Genomic DNA, 26,484 nt, shown 5'->3' with positions numbered 1-26,484 from the left:
GAGCACAATACGGGAAGAGCAGGAGAAACATGAGAAGCCTTGAATTCACTAAGAAGAACAGAGATATTCAAGTGCTTAAGTGACTACTGAAAAAAACTCACCTCCAGCTCCATGAAAGGTCTTTATTACTTACTTTATTTGCATCCTTACTCAGGCTTGTACAAGAAAAATGTGCAAAACTTTTAGCTAAATTACTGTTTGCAGTTGATGCTGAGCTGAAATTGGACTGTAAATTTCTGCTTTCTAAAGAAAAAAAAAGCTTATGGGATTGCTATGAAATGAAACTGCTCCCTGGAGGCATGTGAATGCTGCAGCACTTGCTCTGGATCATCTGAGTATTCCAGAAGCTGAGACCCTGTGCCTGCCTCACCAGTGTACACCTATGAACTCAAGTAACCAGATTGAGTCATGACAGCAAAAGAATCCAATTAGGTCCAGCCAACTTATACAGAAAGAGCATCTTTTACAGGAAAAGGTTTTGGATGCAAAGTAACTCCTAGGAAGAGCCAGGCTGGAGAAGGAGCTTAGCTTAGAAATTACAGTTAACAGGTCAGGATGCTGCAAACAGGCCCCAGGCTCTCCCACAATCCCGATCCTTCCACAAAGACTGCACAATGACTCCTCCTGCACACTGAAGGTCAGAAACAAGACATGTACACATCTTGCTGCTGGAGTCACTCTACTCTAACATTAGCATGCAGCAGAGTAAATGACTTATAAAACCAAAGGCCTGAAGCTTTTCTCACCATTTAATGGTCAGTCCATGAGAAAGGCTCTACTGTAGGCTCAGGGAGGAAGGCATCCATCATGAACAGGCTAGAGTTTATCTGGCTTTCTTTGTTCAGGGCAAGTATGTGTCTCTGGGTCAGAGCTTTCCTACAGTGCCTCTTCCTGTTGGGTCTTGTACCAGGGTCCAAATGCTTGCAGACCCAACTCATCCTGGGGGTCAGCAGGCACAGCAGCTCCTGAACTCCGTGGGACCGGTGCCTGCTCACTTCAAAGGCAAATTGTACCCTGTGTTTATACCAGCCTACAAGGCATGAAAAGGCCTAGGAGGTCACACATCCACCACCGTAATTTCAGGCAGGATCAAACAGAAGCAACAGCTGGGCTGAGTGAGCAAGTCCACGTTTAATTACAAATGGTTTCGGTAATAAGCAAAGGCAAGAACAAAGCCAGTTAAAAACCTCTCCTTTTCTTCCTGGCTCCTGTTCAGGCTGCGTAGAAACAGCTGCCTAGAGCGGAATCTCAAATAAGATCCACCAAGTACATTTTTTCATTTTCAGGACTGCTACAGCAGCACTGTTCCCTTTGGAATGCTGCTGTGCTCTGGCAAGCGCCAAGGACCGATGGGCAGAGCGCAGCTACTCCTGCCCAAGGGCTCCAGTCGAGCAGGGCTTTCCCAGCAACCCCCTGCTGTGTCTCACAGGCACATGCACAGTTGTGCTGCACTAAGCCTCTTGGAAGATTCAGTTGCTTTAACAGCCTTTGAATATGAAATGCTGGTTGCAAAATGGGATTACTAGTGCAGAGGATGATGGACCCAGCTCACAGGTCCTGCCTGGCCCAGGGAGGAGGCAGAAAGTGGCTTGTGGAGCACCAGGAATGCCCACTGAGCTGAATGATCCCTCCATCAGGTCATGCATTTCATTTACAGACAGGAGCTACTCTTGCTGCCTCCAAAACACCCTGGAACAGGGGTTAAGGATAGGAATGAGCCCTAATACACAGACAGGCAAGAAGGCTGAGCTGGATGGGTGGAGGGCTGTTTTTGAACACTGGGAGCCTTCCACCCATTTACTGGGGCAGCAAATGGGAAGGCATCAGTGGGTCCCTTCATCACATCTGATACCTCTGATGTCACCAGTGAGAGCCTAACACAACCCAAGAACACAACAGAAACAACTAGAACAGAGCATCACAACCCCAAACTCCTCCAACAAACAGATATCCATTGCTCACAGAACACTGCCTAGCTGGGTGTCACGGGGGAACATGACGGGAACAACGTGAAGGCTGGGAAACCATCACATCCCTGGGAACCAAGAGCTTCTGACCTTTCTAGCAAAGCCTGCTGAGAGAACTGGGTGGATTGTTTTGTACTCCTGGTTTTAATTACAGCCAAGTGTTTAAGTTATTCTCCTCCAACCACCCCCATGTCCCTCACAAGCACAAATCTATCTTTTTATAGCACATCCGGTATGGATGTTAAACACATTCAGGAAATGCACTTTCAGCCCCAAACAACCCCTCCCCTGGACCAGTTAGGCTGCAAGGGTTTGTGCCATGGAGACGTGGAGCCGGATGTTTGGTTTTGTGACTGCTGCTTTCCTGGATTACTTCTGTCTGTTTAGAGAAGGGAAATTAAATAAATGCAGGGTAGGCTGGAGGCATCCAGAAATAATGCATGCTGCTTGCAAGGTGAAGAAAGAAAAGCCAGATGGAGAGGCCACTCTTAGCTGCTCGAATTCCCTGCACACAGGGCAAAGCTTTTTTTTTAAATAGCTGACAAAGCTCCTGGGGGCTGACAATGGCTCACAGCACAGTGGGTGTTCACAGGCACAGTGAGAATCCCAAAATCACATGTTTTTCACTGCCTTGTAGTGATGCTGCCCCAGACTGGGGCTATCCTGTAATACTCAAGGGAGAAATGCACCCTCTCCCTCAAAACTTTTATTTTAAGTAGCCAGAGGACACCTGCAAAGAACTGTCAAGCTATGCCAGGCTGTCAGTCCCCAGTCACTGCTCTGGCATGTCACTGAAGTTTATGGCTCTTTGCTCCAGAGCAGCAGGGCCTGGATTATAGCTTGGCTCAAGTCTAAAACCTGACCTTTGTAACTTTCTTAACATAAGGGGCTTGCCTCTGGCTTTAAGGAACACCACAAGCCTGCTAGTAATTTTCTCACCTGAAAATACCCTGGCTGGCTCCCAGCTGGAAGCACCTTCCTAAGCCCAAAGCAAGCATGTTTGCTGGCAGTCTCAGAGATCAGTCTGGGTACTACCCCAAGGTAGGAAACTCCCTGGAGTGCTCTCAGAGCACAGGGCACACGCTCATCAAGAATACTGGGCTATTCTACACGTTGATCAAAACACCACTGCTGTACCTCTGCCATAGGATCACTGCACAAAGCCAGGATGTGCTGTAGCAGGTTGTGAAAGGCCTGTGCTGCATCAGGGTTTGCTGCTCTGAAGAGGCCCAGGGGATTTTTCCCCTCCCTTCCCCACAGCCAGGTCACCTCATGCTCTGGGCAAGCAACTGCCAGTAGGACATCACACATCAGCACGCTGAACAATGACCTAATTAAGCTGCTTCCAAAATAATCACACTAGACAAAAGTTAAAGGAGTCCTTGAACTCATTATTTCTTATATTGATTTTTACTCCCTTTTTTTCCATATTTGATGTGGATTCTTCAGTTACCTGCAGCATTAACTCAAACTGGGCTCTGGCTATCACTCCTGGGCAATCCAAGCTCCAGCACAAGCAGCCATGCCTCTTGGTAATGACCAGGCTGTGCTGGCCCACTGGCCACCCAGCTCCTCCCTGGGCCTGTAGGACACAGGAGGAAACGTGGACCTCAGCAGAGCAGGAAGGTGGATAGCTCATGGAGCTTTCCCAGTGGGCTGCCAAATCTGGTGCACTTAGAGCAGCAGATCAGTGACTGGAGAAACTGGAAGGCAGGTTTGAGGACACGGGACCACCAGCACTGTACACAACAAGAAGCTTCACCTGTCACCCGAACCACTTCTGGCCACCAAAAGTGAACAAAGAGTGCCAGCCCAACCCTAAGGCAAGTTTTCCAGCACAAAACCCCCTCCACGACACTTAGGTTACAATTAATGAGCTCTGCTGGGACAAAGCCGTGTGCAGTGTGAACAACAGCACCAAGACTGTGCTCATCTATGCCCTCATTCAACTCAGGGAACAGCAGCTGCCAAGGGTCATGCACACTGTGCTTTCACTACCCTGAGATAACTATGAGCTATGCAACACTTAGCTGGAAAATGAGTGACAATCCAGCTGCAGCAACTGAATAACAGTATCTTGGGGAAAGGCAGCCTTAACTCATACTGCAGAATTGATCTACAGCAGATGGAAGGACAATGTATTTATTTGATGGGCAATGTTTCTGTGTGACCAAATACTACACAGCTTATGTCTTTCAAATATAAATGCAAACAACTGACTTAAATAAAAATCACTGTTGGAACACAGAAGCACCTCCTCTATTCCTAAGAAGCAGGTGATCTCTCAAGCTCATCAAGAACCAGAGTGGCATGTCAGACACACAGAGGGCCCGACCTCCTCGTATCTTTGACAAGCATTATGATAATCTCAGAATTAGGTGTTACAGCTTGAACAGAAAGTGACAAATCCACATCAAAATGATATTAGAGAACATCAAAGAGGCTGAAACATCTCTCGTGTAAATGCTCACCCAAAGTTTGTAAGAAGCAGCAGCCCAGCCTGTCATGGCTTTTTACAGTCCTGAGAAGCATCTGTCCAAAGAACTGCAGGCAATCTCAGGCATGTTCTTGGCTACCTGCAGTTTCATCAGGCTGCTCAAGACATTTAAACCACTGTTTCCTTACTAGGATGAAGGACTTATGGGGATTGAGAAATTTGATCCTGAACATGCGAAGTGAGTCACTGGAAGTCATGGGTTGCTTTCCTCACTTCCCTCCCAAATCATCACCCCTTCCAGGCCTAGTCTTGCTCCTGCTGAACTCCTATAGAAAACACACACCCATTGAACACTGCAGAGCCTGTATTACTGGCTCGAGTGCCATCTTTCTCACTGGGCAGGGAAACCACATACTCACCCTGAGACTGTCGGGAGGGAAGGTGGGGCTGCTGACTGCAGTTTCTCTTGCTGCTTCAGAAAAGATTTAGCTTCTTTTGAGTTTGCATCCACTTCTTTAGTCACTCTGTTGGATGAAAACAGGCAAACCAGAGGGTAAGGAAGAGCTGTACTCAAGAGCAAAACCAAAGATCCATCAAGAAAACATAAAAACAGGTACAAGAATCCCCACACCCCCTGCACAGAGATCACCTCCATCAGTTGCAAGATGAAGATTGTGCCTCTTTTTAAGATTTCATTCCAGAGACAAACCCCTTATGTTCATGGCAGAAAAAAGGAAAAGAGGAGCTAATTGCAGCTGGAGGAGGAGGGGATTTTTTTTCTTCCAACAAACAGGAATTCTTATTCATTCAAGCAGGCCTGTCTCACTAGCAGCTACTAAATGCTCTCCTCAGGTCACTGGGGGCAATTCCAGGCTCTTAATTGGGCTTCTGATTTCCTCATTTGTTGGTCAGTGAGGCAGGTCTTCTGTCACATCTCACAGCCCACGGCACACAGGCTTGGCAACAGCTGCAACCCAAACTAGAGCACAGAAACCAGCTCCAGGCATAGGGGAATGGGAGAGAAAGTTCTGACGAGGCAGAATGCAGAAATTTATTCTTATTGTCTAGTTAATTTTTGTTTGAGGCCCTGAGGGTGCAAAATATTGAACTTCAAAAAATTATAAATCAATATGGCATCTACAGTGGGGAATGAATTACAAACATGAGAAAGAATCTCTAGAAAACCACTCAATAATTAATTGTTAGAAAAGCCCAGCTACTTTAGCCTCCTCATTTACCATGACCTGCCTCCAGCAACACTTTTCACACTCTCAGTAGCTCTAAATGAAATGCCCCAACTTGCCAAACTAACAATTTTGTTCCCTTGGACCACAAGCCTGTGATTCCCTCCAGAGCCCTGCAGCTCTGTGGGCACAGGGGCAGCCTGACCCACAGCTCACTCAGTCCAAAGAGATGATCCTCCATTCCACCCTCTTGTATCTTGGAACTCTGGCTGCATCTACTCCAGCAAGGGTGGGGAGGCTCATCCCTGGTTTAAAGCAAAAGCAGATGAGAGGCTGAAAGCCTCACTGCTCATGGGATCTGCTCTGGTTACAAGTCAGGCCAGTCACTGCTGGCCTCCTACTCCCCAACCTGACCCTGCAACTTCCATGTAAGAACTGGCTGATGGACATGAAGAAACCCAAGGAGCTGCAGCCCCAGATGGGTTACTGCTAGGCTGGCAACAAGGAAAGCAGCACATTCATTAAACCTGGAGGCACCAACATCCTGAAATCAAACTTGCACATAACTAGTACATCCATGTCTATCCTGGCAGTGAATCAGCATCTGAAACTTTCTTTCTCCTTCTCCATAGATTGCAAATACAGCGGAAAAAGTGTAAGAATAAACTCCTGTGCTGTACAACCCCTGCTCAGCCTTGTTCTGCCAGCACAGGAGGAGATTAACCTCGTTTGCCCCCTGCATTGTCACATGCCTTTCAAACCAGCAGCAGTCATGTGCATAGAGACAAATCCCACACCATGAATATTTAGAAGCGTTTGCTGATCAGATTGGTAAGGGGTGGGGTGGGAAAAGGGGAAAAACAGTTCAGGAAGAAACAAAAGCCTTGCTACAACTTTCACACAATTTAGAACTTCACAAATGCCCCATCCAGTCACAGCCCTCAGCAACAGTGGTCCATCATGCAGCAGCCATACACCAAAGGTGACCCCATGTCCATGGATTTCCTCTGACAGATAAATTCAGTGTTTTCATGCAGCAATAAGGCAGAACTCTCCTCTCAACCATGAGGGCTGAGTTTAGATCAATATAATCACACAGTCTATTTATTTTCAAACACAGCATCCGAACAGCCAGCTCTGTCCCTTGCTGAGCTGGGAAGCAGCACCTTCCCCGTGCACCCTGCAGTGCTGGCTCCCAGCACGGGACCCCCTGCTCCTGTCACCCCCCTGCACTCCCATTGCCACCAGGGTCCATCCCCAGCGTGCAGGGAACATGCAGACCACTGAGAGAAACATCAGGCAGACCTCAAGCACGCAGGAATCCCGAGAGGTGTAGTGTAGTAACCACATGTCCTAGGGAAAAACACCCAAACCACAAGCCTGTGCTGGTGTCAGTACAGCTGTGGGATGTGCTCCTGGGTTGGATCCCAGCTGTTAAACCCTGCATGCTTCTAGGCCTTGAAGAGTGTAGGACTAAGAGGAGGCAGAGGTTGGAAAAGGCAGCAGAGGTCACTGAAAGCACACCTGGCCACTGGTTCTGCTAAGAGATGACAGCCCAGCTCAGCTCTACAAACCTACGGGAATCTGGCAATTAAACAGCTTATGGGATCTGGACATACGCAACAGTGAGCAAGTGTTCAAAGCCAGGGGCAGAGCTGGGATGTCGCCATAGGGCCCTTGGTCTTAAACTCTTGAGTACCCTCAGCCTTCTCCAATACAGAGGCAAAACTGCCTGATGTCTGTCCTACTAGCTGAGCAAAAGAAAGGCACAAAAAATAGCTCCAGGGATCTGCACTCTGACAGAGTTAGCATGCTCTTAACTGAATCAGTGCTACAAGCCACAGCTCTTGGTGCAGGAAGATGCCAAATTCCAGGAAGGCTGAGAAAGGAGAAACTTCTGTTTGCTGAGGTCCCTCAAGCAAGATGCACAGGGAGAGGCAATGACAGACACTTCAGCTACCCAGAAGCACAAGGTAGGTTGCCACCAATGGTTTACTTATGCCTCAATACTCTCATCCTCCACCACCTCAGGGTACCAGCAGCAATGGCTGGGCATAGAATATGACACTTGGTTCAGTTTCTTTGCTCCCTTTGGCCTGCCAGCAGCTGCTCTAGCATATATTTTTGAACTTGTTTGCTGCAGAAATTCAGCTGCAAAGCTGAATGCAACCTGTTCCACCAGGACTACACAGCTGGGGACAGAGGAATGTGACAGGAATGTAATTAAAAGTGACCTTTCGAGGCAATTCCATCACAAGACCCACTGATTGCCTCATAAACTGAAACAAAAGCTGCTCTGAAGCAGGCTGCTGCTGGGCTGATGCCAGCAACAACTCCTGCACCACTCCAACAGGAATGATGAAAGAGATTTAAGAGCTTTACAAGGTATTAATTCAGGTTATGCACATTTCAACTTTTCCCAGATCCCAGGCCAGGAAGGAAAAAGAAATCCTCTGGTCTGCATTATTATGGGAGACAATAACTCTCTCCATGTAGAAACCAAAACACTTCTTGTTCTTCCTGGGGAGAAACGGCAGTCATTAATCCAGCTGGAAGAAATCACAGTCATTACTAAGGAAAATTACAAGACCTTTCACTTTTAAATAGTAGATAAATAACTATTTGCCTGATTATTTACTGGGATGCTATTCACACATTGTAATCCAGGAATAAACATGAAAATAAGTATATTGTCAGCAATAAAACAAGTAGCTACTGTCTCACCCACTTGCAGCCCCTGTAATTCACACACAAAACCACTCTCATCACTTTCCCGCAGAGATTTCATTATACGGCTATGCCATTAAATTGCATAATAAGGTTTTTTGGACCATGCTGGAGCCTGGTAGCACAGATGATGCTACTGTACAAGGTGATGTACAACTGTAAAATAGAAATGTCTTCCATATTTAGAAGTTATTATTCAGAAAACATGCTAGGAACTAGATCACTGAGTGCCTCAAGTACTTTCAGATGTCCTCCTTAGGATCCTTCATCTCTGAACCAAGCTTGAAGTGGCACCCAAGCATTTAATCACACCCACACCCACCCAGCCTGCTGTCTTGGTGCCCAGTGGTGGGTATGGTATTTCCAACTTCCACTGAAGAACTCACCATCCTTCCTTTTACATTTATCAACCGAAATGCTGCAACCTTTGTGCATGGAAAATGCCCCAGTTACACACACCGGGCACCAAACCACATGAAGACAACACACATGCTGTCACAGGCTGTTCCATAGAGCACTTACAGCACTGAAATGCAGCATATTAACTTCAGAATAAGTGCTTGATCTGCTCCCAGCAGTCCCTTTAACCTCATAAGCACCTATAAGGAAGGAAGAATACAGGCTGGAATGAACACTGTGCTCAGACAACTTCAGCTAATCTGCAGAAGGGCTTAAACTCCAATTTTCATGATTTGGTTCAGTGGCAGAGTGAGTCTAACAGATCAGCTTGTGTTCTGCACTCTGGTGTTACAGCAGGGGTAGAGCTGCCAGGGTGAAGAGGAGGGTCCCAATCCATCACACCAGGCACAGCACAACACCCACAGTCCAGGACTTGCCCCAGGGCAGTGCTCAGGTGCCTCCACTCCAGCACAACCGGGTCCAGTCCTGATTGCCACAAGAACTCACTTGGGGATGCCAAGTCTGTCTTGTGTCAGCAAAGCGCCCAGCTCAGCACTCAGCAAGCTGCCCTGCAAGCCCTTAGAGGAAGCCATCAACTGAGCTTCATCCTTACAGAGAGGGCAAAAAGAGGCAGGGTCTCAGAGGCAAGATGGAGGCAGCCAGGAAAGACAAACAGGCACATCAAGTAGGCTTGCAGGCTTCTATCTACAGTCTGCTGTGTAAGAGCAACCTTATGTGTCCCAAGTGCCAAAATCCCTCTAACTTCCCCCCAGGTGGCTCAACAGAGCTGCACTCTCCTAACCAAAACACCTGGTGCACATCAGGCTGAGATGTTGCTATTGGGGTATAAGAGGACTTGGAGAAGAGAAGAGAGTTAAATACTTAATCACAGCAGTGCAAAGTTACCATCTCCCCTGACCTTCCTGCTGAGAAAGGGAGAGCAAGAATGGCAGCTCTGGAAAATGCCAGCTCTTTACCGCTCGTAGGCAGGACAGTCCTCACTTGGGAAACCTGCCCCAGTTTAGACCTGGCACAGTTATAAAACTTTCCACACAATCTTAATGTTGTTAGCTCTGGGGAATCACAGACCAAGGGGGGCAAAAATGAGGTTAATTATCCTTTTTCAATATTCCCCATCTGTGTTCAGCCTCAATAAATAGTCCTCCAACCTTCTGGAACAATCACTTGAGAAGAAAGTAATACTCATCTACAGGGACTTGTAAAAAAACCTAAACCCTTCTGAGTCCAGAGGAACATTTTGTTTCAATATTTTTAGTGGACTTTAGTGCTCATGCTGCCATGTCTGTGGCTCCCACAGATGGATGGTCTGTATGAAAGGCAGGTGCTCCAGCCTGCAAGGTCCTCACACTGCTGGAGTGCAGTGCAGCCCTTTCTTGGAGGGAATTAAGTCCTCACACAAGTGAACCTCCACATCTGCCTGCACACTGCATACATATGTATTTTATGTTGGATTACCTGGTGTAGAGCAGACAGAACTAAAATTAATATGTTCCAATCACTTTGCTAATTTCAAAGTAAAACATTAGTCTTTCCAGCCTTCAGAAAAAAACCCAGCATCTTCCAAATCTTTCTCTTCAAACCAGGTGTGAGCTGTTCCCTGGGAAACTGAGCCTGTCCCCTGGAGCAACACAGACAAGACCAGGCTGGAGTGACTGAGAGTTTTGTGGGCTGCCTAGATAGGCAGAAGAAGCTTGCTGGCTTCTAGACAGAAGCTGCTGGCTGGTTTTTGAAAAGAATCAAATGTGATCAGAACTCTCCTGGAATCAGGCAAAGGCCAAGCTGCCTGCCTGGTGCTGTTCCTCACAGCAGGTGTGTGCTGCTATCCAAGCAGTCAGCCCAGGCTGCACCTCAAACCAATTCACCTGAAAACAGGCAAAAGTGAATGGTATTTTAACATCAATAATGTATCAAAAGTACTTTTTGACATCCACATCATAACCTCATAAGCCTTGAAGGAAGCGACCGATTTTCCATCATCTCCTCTGTGACAAAGACTCTGTGACAGATGTAAAGAAAACACATGGACAGTGATGCCTCCTGAGTTGCTGACCAAGGTGTCAGGCCCCTTTTGGGCTTCAGCTTGCTGCTTCCACAAGAGACTCTCTAAAACCCAGAGGGAAGTAGCAATCCAGTTACCGAGCTCCCACTGGGACTTGCAATAGGTAGAATGTGTCAAACGGCTCTCTAGAGAAGCTGATCCACATCCAGGGACAGGCCTTCATCTCCTTGTTGACTGGAACTTTTATTCACCCCTCTTTAAAGCATCTCCGAAGTATCAGATCTCTGCCTGCTCCTTTGGGTAATTATGCCCTTGGCCAGTTCCGTTGTACTGCCTCAAAATCCCACCATGTGTTAGCATTTCAATCTTTGAGGCATCCCATGGCTTTAATTTGTACCTCCCCAAATGATTAACTCACATTATGGAACACACCTCCAAGCTGAGCAATCCATGTGAGCAGATGAGCTGCTGCATGTGTGAGTGTGACAATCCCTGACCCTGTTAACTACAACTTGCAAATACAGTGAAAGCAAAACAGATCCCTGCAGCCCCCCAACAACTGCAGCGAGCCTCCAGCTCCCTAATTAGTGCAGTGCTTTGGTCATGCATTTCTTTTCCCGCTGAAGGAGGGAGTACCACAGGTATTAAGAGCCAGAAGTTCCAAATTCACTTATAGCTATGAACACTGGACACAAAGGTTACACAGATCACAACAGGAGGCAACACACTACAAAGTAGAAGCATTTCCATGGGGAAAAGGCCAGACTAAACTTGATTTGGTTTGTAATGTGTTAATGAGATAGTAAGGCAGTGAACAGCTCTGCCTTCCCTTCAGGCTAATACAGAAATTCTCCTGCTTCACCATCTCTTAGTTACAGAAAAAAAAATAATGCAACTTGCAAGCAGCACTTTCCAGCAGGGGAAACCCCAGGCCCAAGGGCAGCAAAGCAGACTCTTGCCAACCTCTCACCAGACATCAAAAGCCCTTTGCTGAGCCTGGAGCTGTCACAAATGAGCAGCAGCTTGGAAACAAGGGGAACAGGGCAAGCAGCAAGATGCTGGGACTGGATCTAAGGCCCCTGAGATGAAGGCATGAACAGAGGGACAAAAGATCCCCTTACTAACAGCAAAAGAGCCCTCTGTGAGACCAGGAAACTGCCAGGAAACTGCCTGAGACTCAGGTACAGACACAAGGTCTCCTGCTAGGAAAGGGTGGAATTTTTACTGAAGTATTTCCACACTAATTACACAACACTTGGGAGGACCTGAAGATGAGAGAACACAGATTGTCATCCAGTCCCCAAAGCCAATGCAGCACCCAGATACCCCAGGTTTGAAAGACCTAGAAATGCCCAACTTAATCTGGAGGTCAAGCCACGTTTTTAGATTTGCTTCAAGACTCCTCCCACCTTTGGAGATCCAAGCTGAGCCTTCTTTTTCATCACACTGATTATCAGCAAAACCACACAAATGAAACCAATACACATAAGTTATTTCTTTAAAAGTATCAAGGCACATTAGAAGCATAAGATGACTTTCAGGTGGACATCTGCTCAGTCACTTTGGAATTTTCAAAAGCATGGTGAGACGAAGAAGAACTGGACAAAGCTGGCAATACTGTGGTAGCCTTTGCAAGTCACAGCCCCTCCATGCTTGAGCTTCTCCATCTGAGCAGAAGCCTCATCTGCACATCTACTAATGAAAAAACCCTAAATAGAAGCTGTTCATTAGGCCATTCCCCTTCTCAAAGCACATTAGGCAAACCATAACATGATTTACTTTAGAAACAAGTGCTCTGGCTTAGAGTCCTGGCTAGGTTTGATGTTTATGAAATCACAATTTCTGCAGCTGCCTCTAAGAAAGGCAAGTGAACCAGCACACAGCAGAGCTCCTGCTCACACTCACTGACCTCATCTCTGGACCACCACGGTGCCAATCAGCCCTGTACATCAGGATTCCCCAAGGAAACTGAGACATCAGGGATGATGCACACAGAGGAAAGGTTACCAAAATGTGTCCCAGAGAGTCTGTCATTCTTAAGCATCCTTTGAAAGGTAACATATTTTCCCTTACTGGCTTCCACAAAAAAAAAAAATCAATAGCCGTTTAATAAACTGGAAAAAGCCAATATAAACTGTGGATAACTGAGGCATGCTCTGACCTCTAAGAATAACAGCATAAGGGCAGAAAGAGGTTGCTGCCTACACTCCATCATGCCAAGATCAGCATTTTGGTGCTTGTTTGTAGAAAAGCAACCAGTCACTTCTTAGTCTGCCACCTCTGAACAGCAGTCACTGACATTCCATGTAATTCTGAGTGGTTTGATCTGTTTTACGCTCCCAAGACATCATCCCCAGGCTTCTACTGCTTACAGTAAATTTCTGGAAAAATCTTAAAAGCCAAGTTTTTTGCACCCTGCAAGCCTCCTTGAGGAAGTGGTATGTCACCAGAAAGTGGCTAGGACACATTTCTCTAGGACACCTTAGCCAGGGAGGGCTGAGGATAAAACCCTACAGACATCAAGCATCACCGGTCAGCAACACAAAGCAGAAGTCCCCAAGGAGGCTGAGCTTTGGAGTGGCTTCTCAAGGGGCTACTAAAATTTATTTGTCTTTTTCTAACACGTCCTTGCTACTGCAGTTAAAGCCACTACAAAAACACATCAAATATGAGTGGTTTCTTCCTCTGCCCCTATTAGTTCAGTTCACTGTCTTCCATATCTAGCCTGACAACATCCATCCACCTCATCTACTGGAAGCTGTGCAGCACTTGCTATCCAGGTGGGAAAAAGGCAGGGCTTTCCAAATATTTTCCTTTTTTTTTAAAAAAAAGCACATATGGAACATGTCAAGTATATGTGAACCTCGATCTGACATGCACCACACCACCTACAACATCAGAGATGCACACACAAACTCCTGATCTTTCTCCTGATTTTTAAAAGTTTCTGTGCTTCAGCCTTGTGCAAAACACCAAGGACACAAAAATGACCAGGATTCACACCCAGCAGGAACTGTGAACATGCTGCCAACCCCATGCTTTGATTCATCCACTGCCTTTCCTGAAAAGCATCACAAGGTAAGGAGGGAGTTAATGGTGTTACATGTTCTCTCCTGCTCGTTAGCCAGACACCTGTGACTGAGCCATGCTGGGATCACAGAGCAAGAACACAGATGGACAATTACACGTTTTTAAAATCGCCCTCTGTGCCAGTTCTAAATCTTGAGACTTGTGGGAGTAAATTCCCTGCCCTTTTTACCCAAACCCCTTGAAATACACAATAAGCCTCAGGATTTTCTCCACTTCTATTCAATGCTTGCCAAGAAGAAGCAGAAGCAGCAACTACTGCTCAGACAGCTACCTTAACTGTGTTTAAAGCAAAGCAATAAAATAGGAGGCAGTCTCCCAAACTCCCTGGCTTACACACCCTTTGTTTGCCAGCTCTGTCACATTTGGTCAGTCTTAGCTGTCATGTAAGGAGCAGAGAGGGCATCACAGCCACTGCTAAGGAAATCAGAGGGTGAACACGAACTGTGGAAAGCTCAGGCTGTTCTCAGAGGTCTGATCTGCTTCTCCTGCAGCCCCTTCCACCTTCTCTCTCCTAGGAAGGGCCTGGATCATGCAGCTGAAGCTCCTGGAGAGGACAGCAGATCCAGAGTTAGAAGCAGTGAGCAGTCCAGGACACAGCTGTGCAGTCAACAAGCACACAGGTGAGCTGGATTAAAAAAAGAAAACCAATATTGCAGTAATGAGAGGCTGCATCAAGAAATGCTGAAGAAGCAGCACTGTAGAACTGCAGAGCACTGAATTATAACCTCACCGCAGCTCTCAGGCCAGCACATCTTGCTGCAAGGGGATCAATCAGTCCTTCACCAGCTCTGCACAGTCTCCTGAGGAGCTCAACAAGGCGAAGAGTTCAGTAGCCCAGACAACACCATAGGCTGGGCTCAGACCTCACCATCCCAGTCACCCAGGCCAAAGTTAAATCTCAATGACTTCACAGGACACCAAAACCTGAAACTTTGGCCATGGCCCATAGCCCTGCCCACACAGTTCCCTTCATCAATGGCACTCTTGTACAGAGACTCATGCTAGTGGTGAAGAAAGGGCTTTCTTATCACAGGAAAACCTCCTGACAAGAACCTGCTCTCAGCCACCTCAGATCACTTCTGCTTCTTCTGCTCAAAAAGTCATGAATTTCGCCACCAGAACCTACTGATTCAACTTTAGGTCCAGTTAAGGTCCTTGAATTTCATCTTGAAAACAATTCTGAGTAATTTTCCTGAATCCTTAGGGCAGGATGAAACCCTGTGAAGCAGCAACACAGAATGAGTAATGAGTTTTCTTCCCAGGCATATCCAGCTTGGTTGGATCCCTGCATATCCTGAGCCATGAGATCCAGGAGTCCCAGTGAATCCTCAGATGTCATTGACTCCGCCATGCCTCAGTTTCTGTATTCCCAAATAGGGAATAACAACACCTCTTTAAAAGGTGCCTTGAGATGCATGAACAGAAAGTTCTGTAGGAAAGCCAAGGATTCTACCTCTTTACATCTTTAAAGCCTTCAAGGACTTCACACACATCAGAGAGCTTTCAGTTCCTTTGTACGTACCTCTGGACTATATGCCTGCCTGAAACCTGCCTCAGAGCAATATAAAAAAGCAAACAATATCTGTGTAATTGGGTCATCATCTGTCCCTTTGGGAAAAAAAAAGCCCACCCTAAGTCAGTTATTTTCACAGCTGTGAATTTTATCTGAGAGCTCTCTCAGTGAGGGCCCTGCATGGGGCTTCCTGCCCCACCAAACAAGCATTTCAGCACTGAGGTCCAACAGCAAACTTTAATCAGGTAAACACTGAAGAACACCTTCAGTAGCAGTCTGAATTAATCAGGAAACAGGCACTCAAGAGGCAGATAAAGATTATTGAGCTCAACCTTAAAAGATGAACTTCAGTCAAACTCAGCAAAATCTCACCCATCTGCTCAGCCTTCAAATACAAAAGCAACCAGAGTTCACTGGACAAACCTTTACCTGTTATGCAAGATCCCACAGCAAACCCCCACCTCCCTGGCTGTAAATGCCTCAGGTTCAGGTCTCTGTGGCCTGGGAATTTCTGAGGTTGCAGTAAGAATGATGCCTTCAGCACTCACAAGCTGTTCAGCAACAGCAAGACACGCAGTGTGCAAGAAGTGCCGGCTGGATCTTTGCACCCACTTATCCTATCCCAGCATCCAGACAGCAGAAGGAAGCTCACACTGCAGACCAGGGGAGATCTTGAAACCTCTCTCTGAAATATCTCACATGGATCCAGGCCCAGCATTCTGCCAGCAGCCATGCAGCCTGCATGACAACTCTGGCCCCAGATGTGGCCAGAAGCCAAGAATTACTCACATGGCAGGAGCACCTGCCAGGGACAGGTTTAACGTGTGCGTGCACAGTGAAGAAGCTCAAGAAAAATTCTCAAGGATTAGTGAAAAATCTAATCTGCAAGTCTTCCAAGCATCAGGAACAATCACATCTGAGAAGTTCACTATTTGCCACCTACCAGTGGTGAGGAACCAAGCAGAGACCACAGTTCTGAGGTCACTGAGCTTCCTGGGAACCCTTCTGGATCCCACAGTGACATTCCTGGAGAAGGTACTTTCCTTGTGGGAAAGGAAAGGGAGCAGCAACAGCCTTGCCAGATTTCAGGAAGAGAGCAGGGCTATCCCCAGCAACAGATGGAGAGTGGAGCCCTGCTAAGGCTTTGCTTTGGCTGCTTCGTTCCTGCACACAGGTAAGTGGCTGAGATCACTGAACAGCACCATCCACAGCTCTGCCAGCACCACCAGCACAGCACAGCAACTCTGCAGGACCACAAACCATTCCCACCACAGGAATAACCAGAGTCTGTAAAGTTCTGCCTTTAAACCACGTGAACAAAGTATGTGCACAGAAATACAAAGCTTCTAATTTGGAGTCCTTTAGTTGGAATCTGTGGTGTAAGAACAAAGCAGGGTGTTGAGCACAGGCCTCCCATTCCCGAATTAGCACCCAAGCCAGGCCCCACTACTCCTCTCAACTTTGTTCTGCCTCCCATAGGCTGAACTAAGGTACACAGAAGATGTTTCAACATAAAATTACTCTTGATAGCCTTCAATAACCAACCTGACTCTGCTTTTCTCTCACAAGCTGTCACACTGACACCATGACAGCAGGCTCCACTCTGCTCAGTCCCAGCTGGACACAAAGTTGGATTTCATGGAAAGAGCACAGAAGAACCATATTGATACACTGAGCACAGTGGCTGTTTAAAGAAAGCCAAGGACCAAAGCATACTGGAGTACAGAAGATAAAATAAGCAATTACATATCACAGTAGTTAAACCCTGGCATTAGGGATGCACTTCCCTATTAATGCAATCACACGTCCTGCACTGTGAGGCAAGTTCATAAACCAGAGGCTTCAAAGAAGCTTCAAACTCCTCTGCCAAGGAGAAACGGCTTGAACTTCCATTTAGATGCTGAACTGCCTTTGCAAATTGCTCTCATTGACCACAATTACAATCATTTGGGTGACAGTGACCTGCGGCTCCCCCTAATCTATTCAGCATCAGAGAGGCAAGAAAAGCAGACAGAAAAGTCAAAACTGGAAAACACTGCAATCAGTTAAAGATTGCTTCTAGTTCCAGGCTTCCACAGCTTTAGTTTTACAAAGTAATGTTATACCATGTATTTTGTAAACTAAAAGCCATTACATTCTTCATTTGTTAATTGTTAATTTGTAACACATTGAACTTTAAATTCAGCATTAGCAACTTAAACGAGCACAGACTCATCAAAACGGACATTAAATGCAGCAAAAACCTACAGGGGAGTTGACAACTTAACGAGAAAGGTGTTTCACTAATTCCAGTACAGCCCTGTAGCTGGGGATCTCTTTCAAAAGAATTCTGCTACTCCCATCAGGCAAGAGAGACCATACCATCTTCTTACAGGAGAAAATAAACTGTTCTGCAAGACGAGATCAGGACTAAATGATCTTCTGTTAAGGGCTTCAGTGAGCAGACTGGAAATTTGTGCCCTGAATCTACTACTGCTTAAATACTGATCTAAATTCTTCTCAAGCTTTCAAAAGAGCAACACTCAACAGTAGCCTCAAACCATTTGAAAGGAAAGTGACAGTTCACATTTCAGTTCTTTCAGTCCAGAAATGCACACACACACAGAGACACACAGAGCTCCCATGTGTTGGCCTCCGTACCCAACTATTTGCCAGCTGCTTCCCCAGGCAAGGAAGTCAGTGTTTGGAATTCAGAGCATTTGCAGACGTTGGGGCGGTGCAGAGACAACCTCCTGCTATTCCAAAGAACGAGCAGCCCTCTGGCCCTCACCTACTGCCGTTAGGGGAAAGTACCAGCAGCTGTGAGCAGTGAGAACCCCTCTGCCCCACCCACAGCCAACAGTGTAACCCATTTAGAGAAGCAAGAGACAGCAAACAACAGAAAAGCCTCAGCTTTGAGTATCAGAGAAATCAAAGGGGCAGAAAACATGGAAGGATTTTTATGTTATCACAGAGCTAAAGAGCATAACTTTGTTTTAACTCTGGTACCAGCAGAAAAGGGTCCAACAGACCTCACTGCAAACCTTCTGTTGCTGCCTCTCTAATAACCTATTGATGCAACTGCTGTAAACAAAATATGCATGAGCCTTGGGGTTTGCAGGATTACAGTCTCATTGTCACCCAGGCTCCAGCTTTTGTCTCTTTCATCAAAAATTCATAGAAATTTCTAGTGATTCCTCTGCATTTTTCAAAGGGAAAACAGTCAGTACTGAGCACTACAAAGGACACTACAAAGGCACATTTTTCTGCACCAGTTGCACTTCTCCTAGTTATAACTATGAAAAAATTACAGATAAGATACTGACATGAAAAGCACAAAATCAGCATCTTAGGAGCCCTGAACAACTTTTGTTCTCACAAGGCAAACCACTTTTCAAAGGACAGAGAAAGTTGCCCCAACCCTTACAACAAATATTGCCAATAAAAGGAAGAGCTGCACTCCTAAAGCTGATCTGTCATCTCCATGCAAAAGCTAAAACTCCAAAATCAGACCATCACCTGAGCAATTCTAAGCTTAAATCATAATTATCGGGGGCTTCTTTCCATAGAGACAAGTAAATAAGCAGCTTCAAGGCAGATGTTTTTATTTGCTCCTTACTTTAAAAGTTCTCATACTTCACCCAAAAGTTTGCACATAAAACATTCCCTTTCACAACTGGAAGCCTCATGTTCTGAAGGAATCCTGCCAGGCAGGATCAACTCTGTTCTGTGCTCGTGTTAGGCCACAACACACCTACAACACACAGAGGGATGTGTCCCCATCAGTCACACAAGACTGCTCATTGATTCCATGCAGCCCCAAACCACCAGGGATGCACTTCTGCCCTGTGCCATCTGATAACACATCAGAACCCAGAGAGGCTTTTGTGTGACAGCCCTGTGATCCTACAGCTCTCACCTGGTAGGACATCACATTTTAATCAGGAAAAACCCCAGGAAACTTGTGGACAAAAGCTGGTGGCTAAGGAGGGCAGCAGAACACACTTATCTGTCCATGGCAAGAACTTTGTCTTGCCTTTGGAGAAAGGATATGACAGACACACTCTTTCACAAAAGCTGCAGTGGTACAGTCCTTTGCCATTTCATCAGTGCACAAAGGGTATTCCTGCAGCCCGGACTGTGCAGGGAATAGGGAAGCTCCTGCTATGGCTCCGGGCTCTCCTCAGCTCAGGTAGCAGGGCTAACACTAAAAGCAAGAGCAGTGGAAGCCCCAGCTCTGTCTCCTCCAGGCTTAAGGCAGCGCGGCTGTTATTGCTGGGAACTGCTGCCCTCTGCTGTCACACGAAACAGCCAAAGCGTCTGTCTAACAAATCCAGATTTACTGCTACATAGAGAGAAAATCGCCCGTGGCAACAACCAGAAGGTCACAGCACAGTCAGATTTCAGTTGCCTTCAGCCAGGCCCCTCAGTTCTGGCCTTACACACTTACAGAACACCTGTCCTTTCCTGCAGCACAGCCTGAGAGGCCTCTTGCAAGCCAAACTCAGACTGAAGTGTGATTTTCTTCAGCCCACCCCCTTTGCTGCAGCTGTTTCAGAGGTAAAAGCACACTCAGCAGTTAAGTCTGCTCAGCAAAATACCTCCCATTGCTGCTCTTTATTGTGGATCGTGAGCACCACCAAGGAAAGTGCCAGCCAATCTCCTGCCCCCAGCACAGGCCCTGGACCAGCCTGAAGGAATACAATGTGTGACCCTCATCCCTGTGTCCCAGCCTTGTCCCAGCCTTCACAGTGGCAGTGCCACTGGGCAGCTCTGCCAACATCACAAACACTGCCCAGCTGAGGAAGCCCAAGTGAATTTACAGGCATATTTTGAAGTTGAGCAAAGACTGAGGTCTGCATGGAAGGGCACTCTGCAGCTCTCAGGCAGGACAATCTTGGCCTTGTATGTATGTACTCACAATAGAAAAAAAAATCAGTGCAAAGGAAAGAGAAAACCCCGTGTTTTTCAGAGTCCAGGTCCAGCCTGCCCACAGCACACCAGCATCCAGGTTGCAGTGGGCCCACAGTGGACACGTCACATCTGCCAACTTACTTGATTTCCTCACCAGCAAAATCGAACGTTTTGGTGATTGTCACTTTTCCTGGATTTTTTGGCTTCTCCTGAAGCTTATTCCCACTCTTCTCTTCTTCAGCCTACAAAATACATGAAGGAGAAAGCAAATCATGCATTTGTGGAGCCAAGGCACATTCCCATTCCAAGGGGCCAAGGACCCAATGCAGACCTCAGGCAGCACTGCAGTTTATGTTGGTGGTCAAAGCAAATCACCCACAGGTAACAAAAAGGAAATAAATGGCCCTTCCACAAGAATGAAATTCCCCATTTTTGCTCAAGGCTCTCATTGGAGTTTTAGGATCAAAACAGACCCAAAACAAGAAGTGAAGTTGTAATAAATTAGGAAGGAGACAGAACATGTTGCAGTGGTTCAGAAAGCAGGCAAAAAAAAAGACTTTGTTGTCCCAAACTAAGCACTACCAGGCAGTAAAGCTGTCAGGGTGAATTCCACAAAAATATGATTATTTTTACTCAAGAATAAAAAAGAACACAACCCATCAGCAGGACAAGCAAGGCAGATCTTCACACTTGTCATTAATATCTCTCTAATTTGAGAGGGAAAAATCTTTATTAAGCAACTTGTCAACAATGCCTGAATTTACTCACAGTTACAGCTTTTAACAGCATACAGAAAAACTCCTCAGATCCTATAAATAATCAAAACAACCCCCCTAAATTCTTGCTCTAAATCAACCACACACCACAAAATGAGAGAAAGTCAGATTTGACCTCATTACAAACATGCAGCACCTTCCAGATCCCTCACTGCACAAGGATGAATGCTCTTCTGTTTCCCCACTTTCACACACACACAGACACAGAGCCTCCCTTTTTTTTTCCTTCTGAGCATCACAGGAAAGGCAAAAGCCTCTGCAAGAGCTGTACCCACAAGCACAGCTCAGACCAAAGCTCACCGTGCTGTTCCTGTGTCACAAGGAGAATCCAAGACCAGGAAGAAAAGCCAACAGAGCTCCATGGGACACTCTGAGATGCTGACAAGCAGCTCCAAAAGCAGCACAGCCACACCACAGACCTCCTCAGCTGGAAGGAAACCAGCACCCTGCTGTTTGGCCCTTCATGGGGCTCTGGTCCTACAAAGCAGGAGAGGCAGGGGCAAACCCAGCCTCTTCCCAGCTCTGCCTGGCTCCTGGTACCAGCCAGAACCAACTCTAAACCTTCAGGCCCTTCCCACACTCCCAGGCCCCTGTTACCTTCTTGCCTTCTGTCATTTGTGTGGCAGCCCCTGCTTTGGGTTTCTGTCCTACGTCACTGAGGAAACTGGCCCAAAGAGCATCCTCTTTCTTTTTTTCTTCTTCTCTTCTTCTTTCCACGTGCTCTGCATTATCAACTTCCTCTTCTTTCTCCTCCTCTCCATTCTGCTGAGCCTTTTCTTCCTCTTTCTCATCTGGCTCTAGCAAGAGACCTCCTTTCTTCCTCTTCCTGAAACCAGATGCCAAAAAAAAAATATATATATATACAAACACTGAGGTGCTGCAACACCGAGTGTGAGCTTGACTGAAGCCACACAGTATTTCATATTCTCACTACAATATTCAACCTGGGATAGTCCCTCTAACCTTGGGGGTGAAGGAATTTAATTAAAGATGATGCTGTTCAGCAAACACAACGAGACTGGTGCAGGCAGTGCCCCTGAAGTGGTACGTGTGTGGTGAAATGCTGGCACAGATTCCCCAGAGAATCTGTGGCTGCCCCATCCCTGGAAGTGTCCAAGGCCAAGTTGGATGGAGCTTGGAGTGACCTGGTCTAGTGGAAGGCGTCCCTGCCCATGGCTGGGGTTGGAACGAGATGAACTTTAAGTTCCCCTCCACCCAGACCATTCCAGGGTTCTGTGATTCTGGGCTAGTGCAGGAAACAGGAGTGGAGGAGGATTGGGCTGGACAGAAACCAGCCTCAAATAACATGTATCTGTATGGGTTTTTCTCCCACTGATGGGCGCTTTGCACATAAAAAGGCCTATGAAAAGTGATGCAGCCCCTGCTGGGAGGGGTTTCAGGGACCGTGTCCACCAGGCCCGAGGCTGCTCCTAACGCAGAACCGGAGCCAAGAGCAACACCCCCCGTTCCTCCGCCCTTCGGCGGCCCCGGGCCGGGTCACGGCGGCCGTACCTGCCGGGGGTGTTGCGGGGGCTCCTTCTGCCGCGGGGCGGCCGCGGGCTCTCCGCCGGCTCCTCCTCCCGCACCAGCTCGCTCTCGTCGTCCTCGCTGTACTCCGCACCTGCAAGCGCAGCCACTGAGTGCCGGCACGGCCGGCACCGCCCGCGGCACCGCCCCCCGGCCGCCCCCGCTCACCTGAGGGCACGTAGTCATCGTCCTCGGCCGAGGAGTACTGATCCTGATCCTGATCCTGCTCCGACTCGGACCCCGACATGGTGCGGCCCCGGCCCCGCCGCCTCGCGCGCACCCGTCGCCGCCCAGAGCGCCGCCACCGCCCTCGGGCGCCCCCTGGCGGGCGGGAAGAACGGCCGCGCCTCCCAGGCGGTGCCGCGCGCGGGGAGCAGCGAGGAGAGACCTCCAGGGGCCAGAGCGCCCACCAGTCCCAGCACTCCCCGCGGCACATCGCCGTTCCCATGGCAGCGCGCGGGAGGGCGGGGCCCTGCTGTCCGGAGCGAGCAGCGATTGGCAGAAAGTCCTGCCTGTCACCTTTTAGCGCTTCCCATTGGCTGCTCGGGCGGAAGGGGCGGGCGGAAGGGGCGGTGGCGGATGGCGGCGGGGCGGGCGCGGAGATGGAGGGCGGCGAGCCGGGCGGCGGCGGGGGCCTCCTGCAGCAGATCCTCAGCCTCCGCCTCGTGCCCCGCGTGGGCAATGGCACTACCACCTACTCCAGCCCGCTCTCCACCTTCCCAGGTACCTCCCCGCCGCGGGGCCTGCTCGGAGCGGGCCCGGCCGCCGGCGCCGCTGGAGGCCCGCGGGCCCCGGGCCGCCCTCACAGCCCTTCTCCCCACAGAGATGTGGTACGGCGTCTTCCTGTGGGCCCTCGTCTCCTCCCTCGCCTTCCACGTCCCGGCCGCTCTGCTCGCGCTCTTCACGCTGCGGCACCACAAGTACGGCAGGTTCATGTCCGTGAGCGTCCTGCTGATGGGCATCGTGGGACCCATCACCGCCGGCACCCTCACAAGTACGGCGGGCGGCGGCACTGCGGGGCGGGGGGCTCGGTGGCGGTCAGAGATCGCCTCTGCGGGCGCTCCCAGGGGTGGGGGTGAACGTTCTGGCCCCATTCCCCCCTTACCCCGCGTCTGACCGAGCCCCCTCCCGAGCCCGGTGTCGAGGGTTCCAAACGTGCCCCCGGGGCGTGGAGCCGGGTGGGCTTTCAGATTTCTGAGCACTCGGAGGAAAACCACCTCAAACATTGCCTGGAGATGTTCCCTGTTCCCTGCCCCAGCTCCTTCTCCAGAGGCTTCCCCTCCATGCCCGTGGCACAGCAGCGGGTGCCTCCCCTGCGCCGTCACAGCTCGGCCTTTCACCTCTCCACAGGTGCTGCCTTTGCTGGAGTTTACAGAGCTGCGGGGAAAAAGATGACCCCCTTCGAGGCCCTCATTTTCGGCGTGGGGCAGACCTTCTGCGTGGTGGTGGTCTCGTTCCTGCGCATTCTGGCCACCCTGTAGCCCCCCCGGGGGGGCTGGAGAGCACAAACCACAGGGGCTGAGGGACCTGTCACCTGCTCTGCCTCTGCAACAAATCACAGGGAGCTCGAGGCTTGTGCTTCCTGCAGTGATTTAAGGAATTGTGAGAGTCTGCTCCTGCCTCTGGTGTGGCTTGGGATTAAGCTAAAAATTGTGAATTTTGTTACTTTTTGGTAACATGAAGTGCCAAGTGAAACATTTCTCTGGAGGGCAGGAAAATGGTTCGGGAGGTGGAGATCCACACAGCCTGCAGCAGTGAGGACCTGTAGCCACGGCAGGTAACTGGGATGTGACACTGGCTGTGCTGGGCTGGGAACAGGCCCACAGAGGGACAGGGTGTGCTCAGAGCTCACCCAACGCTCTGACCTGGTGTTAGTTTGTTTTCAGTGAACATGCAGCTCTTTTAATGTGATTTTTTTTAAATTAAAACATTAATTTGTTTTCTGCCTGACCCAGACTCCTTGACAGCAGGTCATAGTCATAGTGGATTTGGGAGCAGCAAAAGGAAACCCCATTTTAGATGGATGAGGGTGCAGATTTGTGAACACTGTGCAGGGGAAATGACCCAACACAGCCCCCACCAGCAGGCAGAGTAGTGTCCTCATTAACTGTTTTAGTTTGCTTTGTATTTAAGTGACTCTTAGCTCAGCTGGTGACTCTGCCCTTGTGCCTGGAGTTGTGCCACAAGGCTGGGGTGCTCAGGCAGCTCAGGGGCTTTCCAAGGGCCTGGTTCTTTGGGGAGGGTGAGGTTGGATCCCAGGGCTGTGCTGGGGCAGTGTAGCCACCCCCAGGGGTTTGTTGTGGTCCCTGTTTGTTTGTTCCCACCCTGTGGAGGAGGGAAGGCACTGTCTGTGTCCAGCCTTGTAGGACACACTCCCATCTGTGTCTTTGCTGAACTGCTTTGGTTTCCAAACCAGCTGCTTTTGTACCTGCAGCATTTCCTAAGGCTCCTGACCTTCCCTGAGCCTCTGCCCTCTGAGCTGGAACAACTGAACATGGCACTTGGTGACAGGGTGGTGATTTGTCAAAGGTTGGACTCAGTCATCTCAGGGGGCTTTTCTGAACTAAGTGATTCTGTGATGCCTCAACAAGGCAATGTGTTTGTCATGGGAAAGAATTTCTTTGTGCACTGACTGCTCCAGAGTGGTCTGTGGCTGGCAAGAGATGTTTTGCAGGAGCTGCTTACTGAGATTACACTAAATTTTAGCCCAAGTTAATTCAGGGAATAAAGCTGTGCATTTTAGGAAAGAATTTAATGTGAATCCTTCTCCTTAGGTGGGTGAGGTCCAAGTGATACTATTTATACTAAACCCTGGATCTGCAGTACCCTGTGTGCTGTGCTGTGCTGTGCTGCTTGTAGAGAGCCAGTCTTCCTGCCAGGGCTGCCCTGGGGGCAGGTTGGGCCTCTCCTGCCCTCTCTGGGGACAGGAGTAATGAAAAAGCAGGAATAATGATCTCTCCAACTGTCTTTCCCCCTTCCAGTTGATTATTTCAGCACGTGTCCGGAGTGCCTGTTTAACTCACAGGTATTATCCTGCCTCTTCCTGGGTGGATTGGAAGTCTCCCACGGGACTGGGTGTGCCTGGCATCCCTCAGTAGCCACTAAGCTGATTGCAGCTGGGAAAGCACTTTATCCATGTGCCCTGTGCTCTGGCATGGGGATGGTTCCTCTGCAGGAACAGGGCTGAGGAATGCAGGACACAAATGGAGCTCAGAACAAATGAAACGTTGCTCAGTGAAATCATGCAGTGCTGGGCAAACTGAGAAGCTCCTGTTCCCTACCCATTCAGATCTCCCAAAGGCTGTTTTGAGGGGGCTCTGGTTTACTTTGAGAGTTGGCAGCTTGGCTGCTGTTTGGCTGTGGAGTGGTTGGAGCTGATGGTGCCTGTGCCCAGACACTGAGAAATTTTTAGGGAATTCTCACAGGTGAACAATCAGTTTCTGATTTGTCTTGACAAGTATTAGTGCTGAGGGCAAGTTTTTTGTGGCCTCTTAGTGCTCACAGAGCATCTTCCACTCCCCTGTCTGCCTTCCCAACTTCCCTCTCCAGTAAAACCAGATCCAGACAGGAAGGAGGAATAGACTTGAGTCGAAGCACCAGGTCAGTCACTGGCAGCAGTTTCCTCCCCTCTCATCAGTTTGGCCTTCCCTTTCCATTCCTTTATCCCAAGGGAAACAGGTGGAGGAATCCCTTCAGTTATCAGCAGGTATTGGTAGACTTTGCTCAGTCAAACTTGCCAAAAACTGCAAAGACCCTGCAAAAATGTCAACACTGAAGGTGTCCCAGGCTGGGCAGCTGTGAGCCCCTGCCAGGGAGCCCAGACAGAGTATTGATCAAGGAAACACCTTCCAGGGAAGCTGCCTGTCCTGGAGGAACCCCTTGGCTCCTGGCCCTGCTCCCTGTGTGCAACATCCCCCCTGCTCCCACCCCCTTCCTCTCTTGCTCACGACT

General features: G+C 48.6%; 2 protein-coding genes across 2 annotated transcripts in view; one reads left to right on the top strand and one right to left on the bottom strand.

Annotated features, from left to right (window-relative positions):
- Window positions 1-22,810, bottom strand: part of CFDP1 (craniofacial development protein 1) — a 62,840-nt gene extending 40,030 nt beyond the window's left edge. Inside the window, exons 1-5 of the mRNA XM_071567731.1 lie at window positions 22,702-22,810; window positions 22,519-22,627; window positions 21,604-21,832; window positions 20,372-20,472; window positions 4,824-4,928 (exon numbers count right to left, since the gene is read on the bottom strand). Of these exons, the coding sequence (XP_071423832.1) occupies window positions 4,824-4,928; window positions 20,372-20,472; window positions 21,604-21,832; window positions 22,519-22,627; window positions 22,702-22,780 (623 nt within the window). The 5' untranslated portion in view covers window positions 22,781-22,810. The remainder of the gene's footprint in view (window positions 1-4,823; window positions 4,929-20,371; window positions 20,473-21,603; window positions 21,833-22,518; window positions 22,628-22,701) is intronic.
- A 312-nt stretch (window positions 22,811-23,122) lies between these two features.
- TMEM170A (transmembrane protein 170A) lies at window positions 23,123-24,483 on the top strand. The gene is made up of 3 exons (XM_071567497.1): window positions 23,123-23,256; window positions 23,357-23,527; window positions 23,884-24,483. Exons 1-3 carry the CDS (start codon window positions 23,136-23,138, stop codon window positions 24,012-24,014), a joined length of 423 nt encoding a protein of 140 aa, XP_071423598.1. The 5' UTR covers window positions 23,123-23,135; the 3' UTR covers window positions 24,015-24,483.
- Window positions 24,484-26,484: the final 2,001 nt, after the last annotated feature.

Source organism: Pithys albifrons, chromosome 12 (genome assembly GCF_047495875.1).
Source record: "Pithys albifrons albifrons isolate INPA30051 chromosome 12, PitAlb_v1, whole genome shotgun sequence".
NCBI classification, from domain to species: Eukaryota; Metazoa; Chordata; class Aves; order Passeriformes; family Thamnophilidae; genus Pithys; species Pithys albifrons.
Note: the sequence above shows the minus strand (reverse complement) of the source record. Positions and strands in the feature narration are given on the sequence as shown.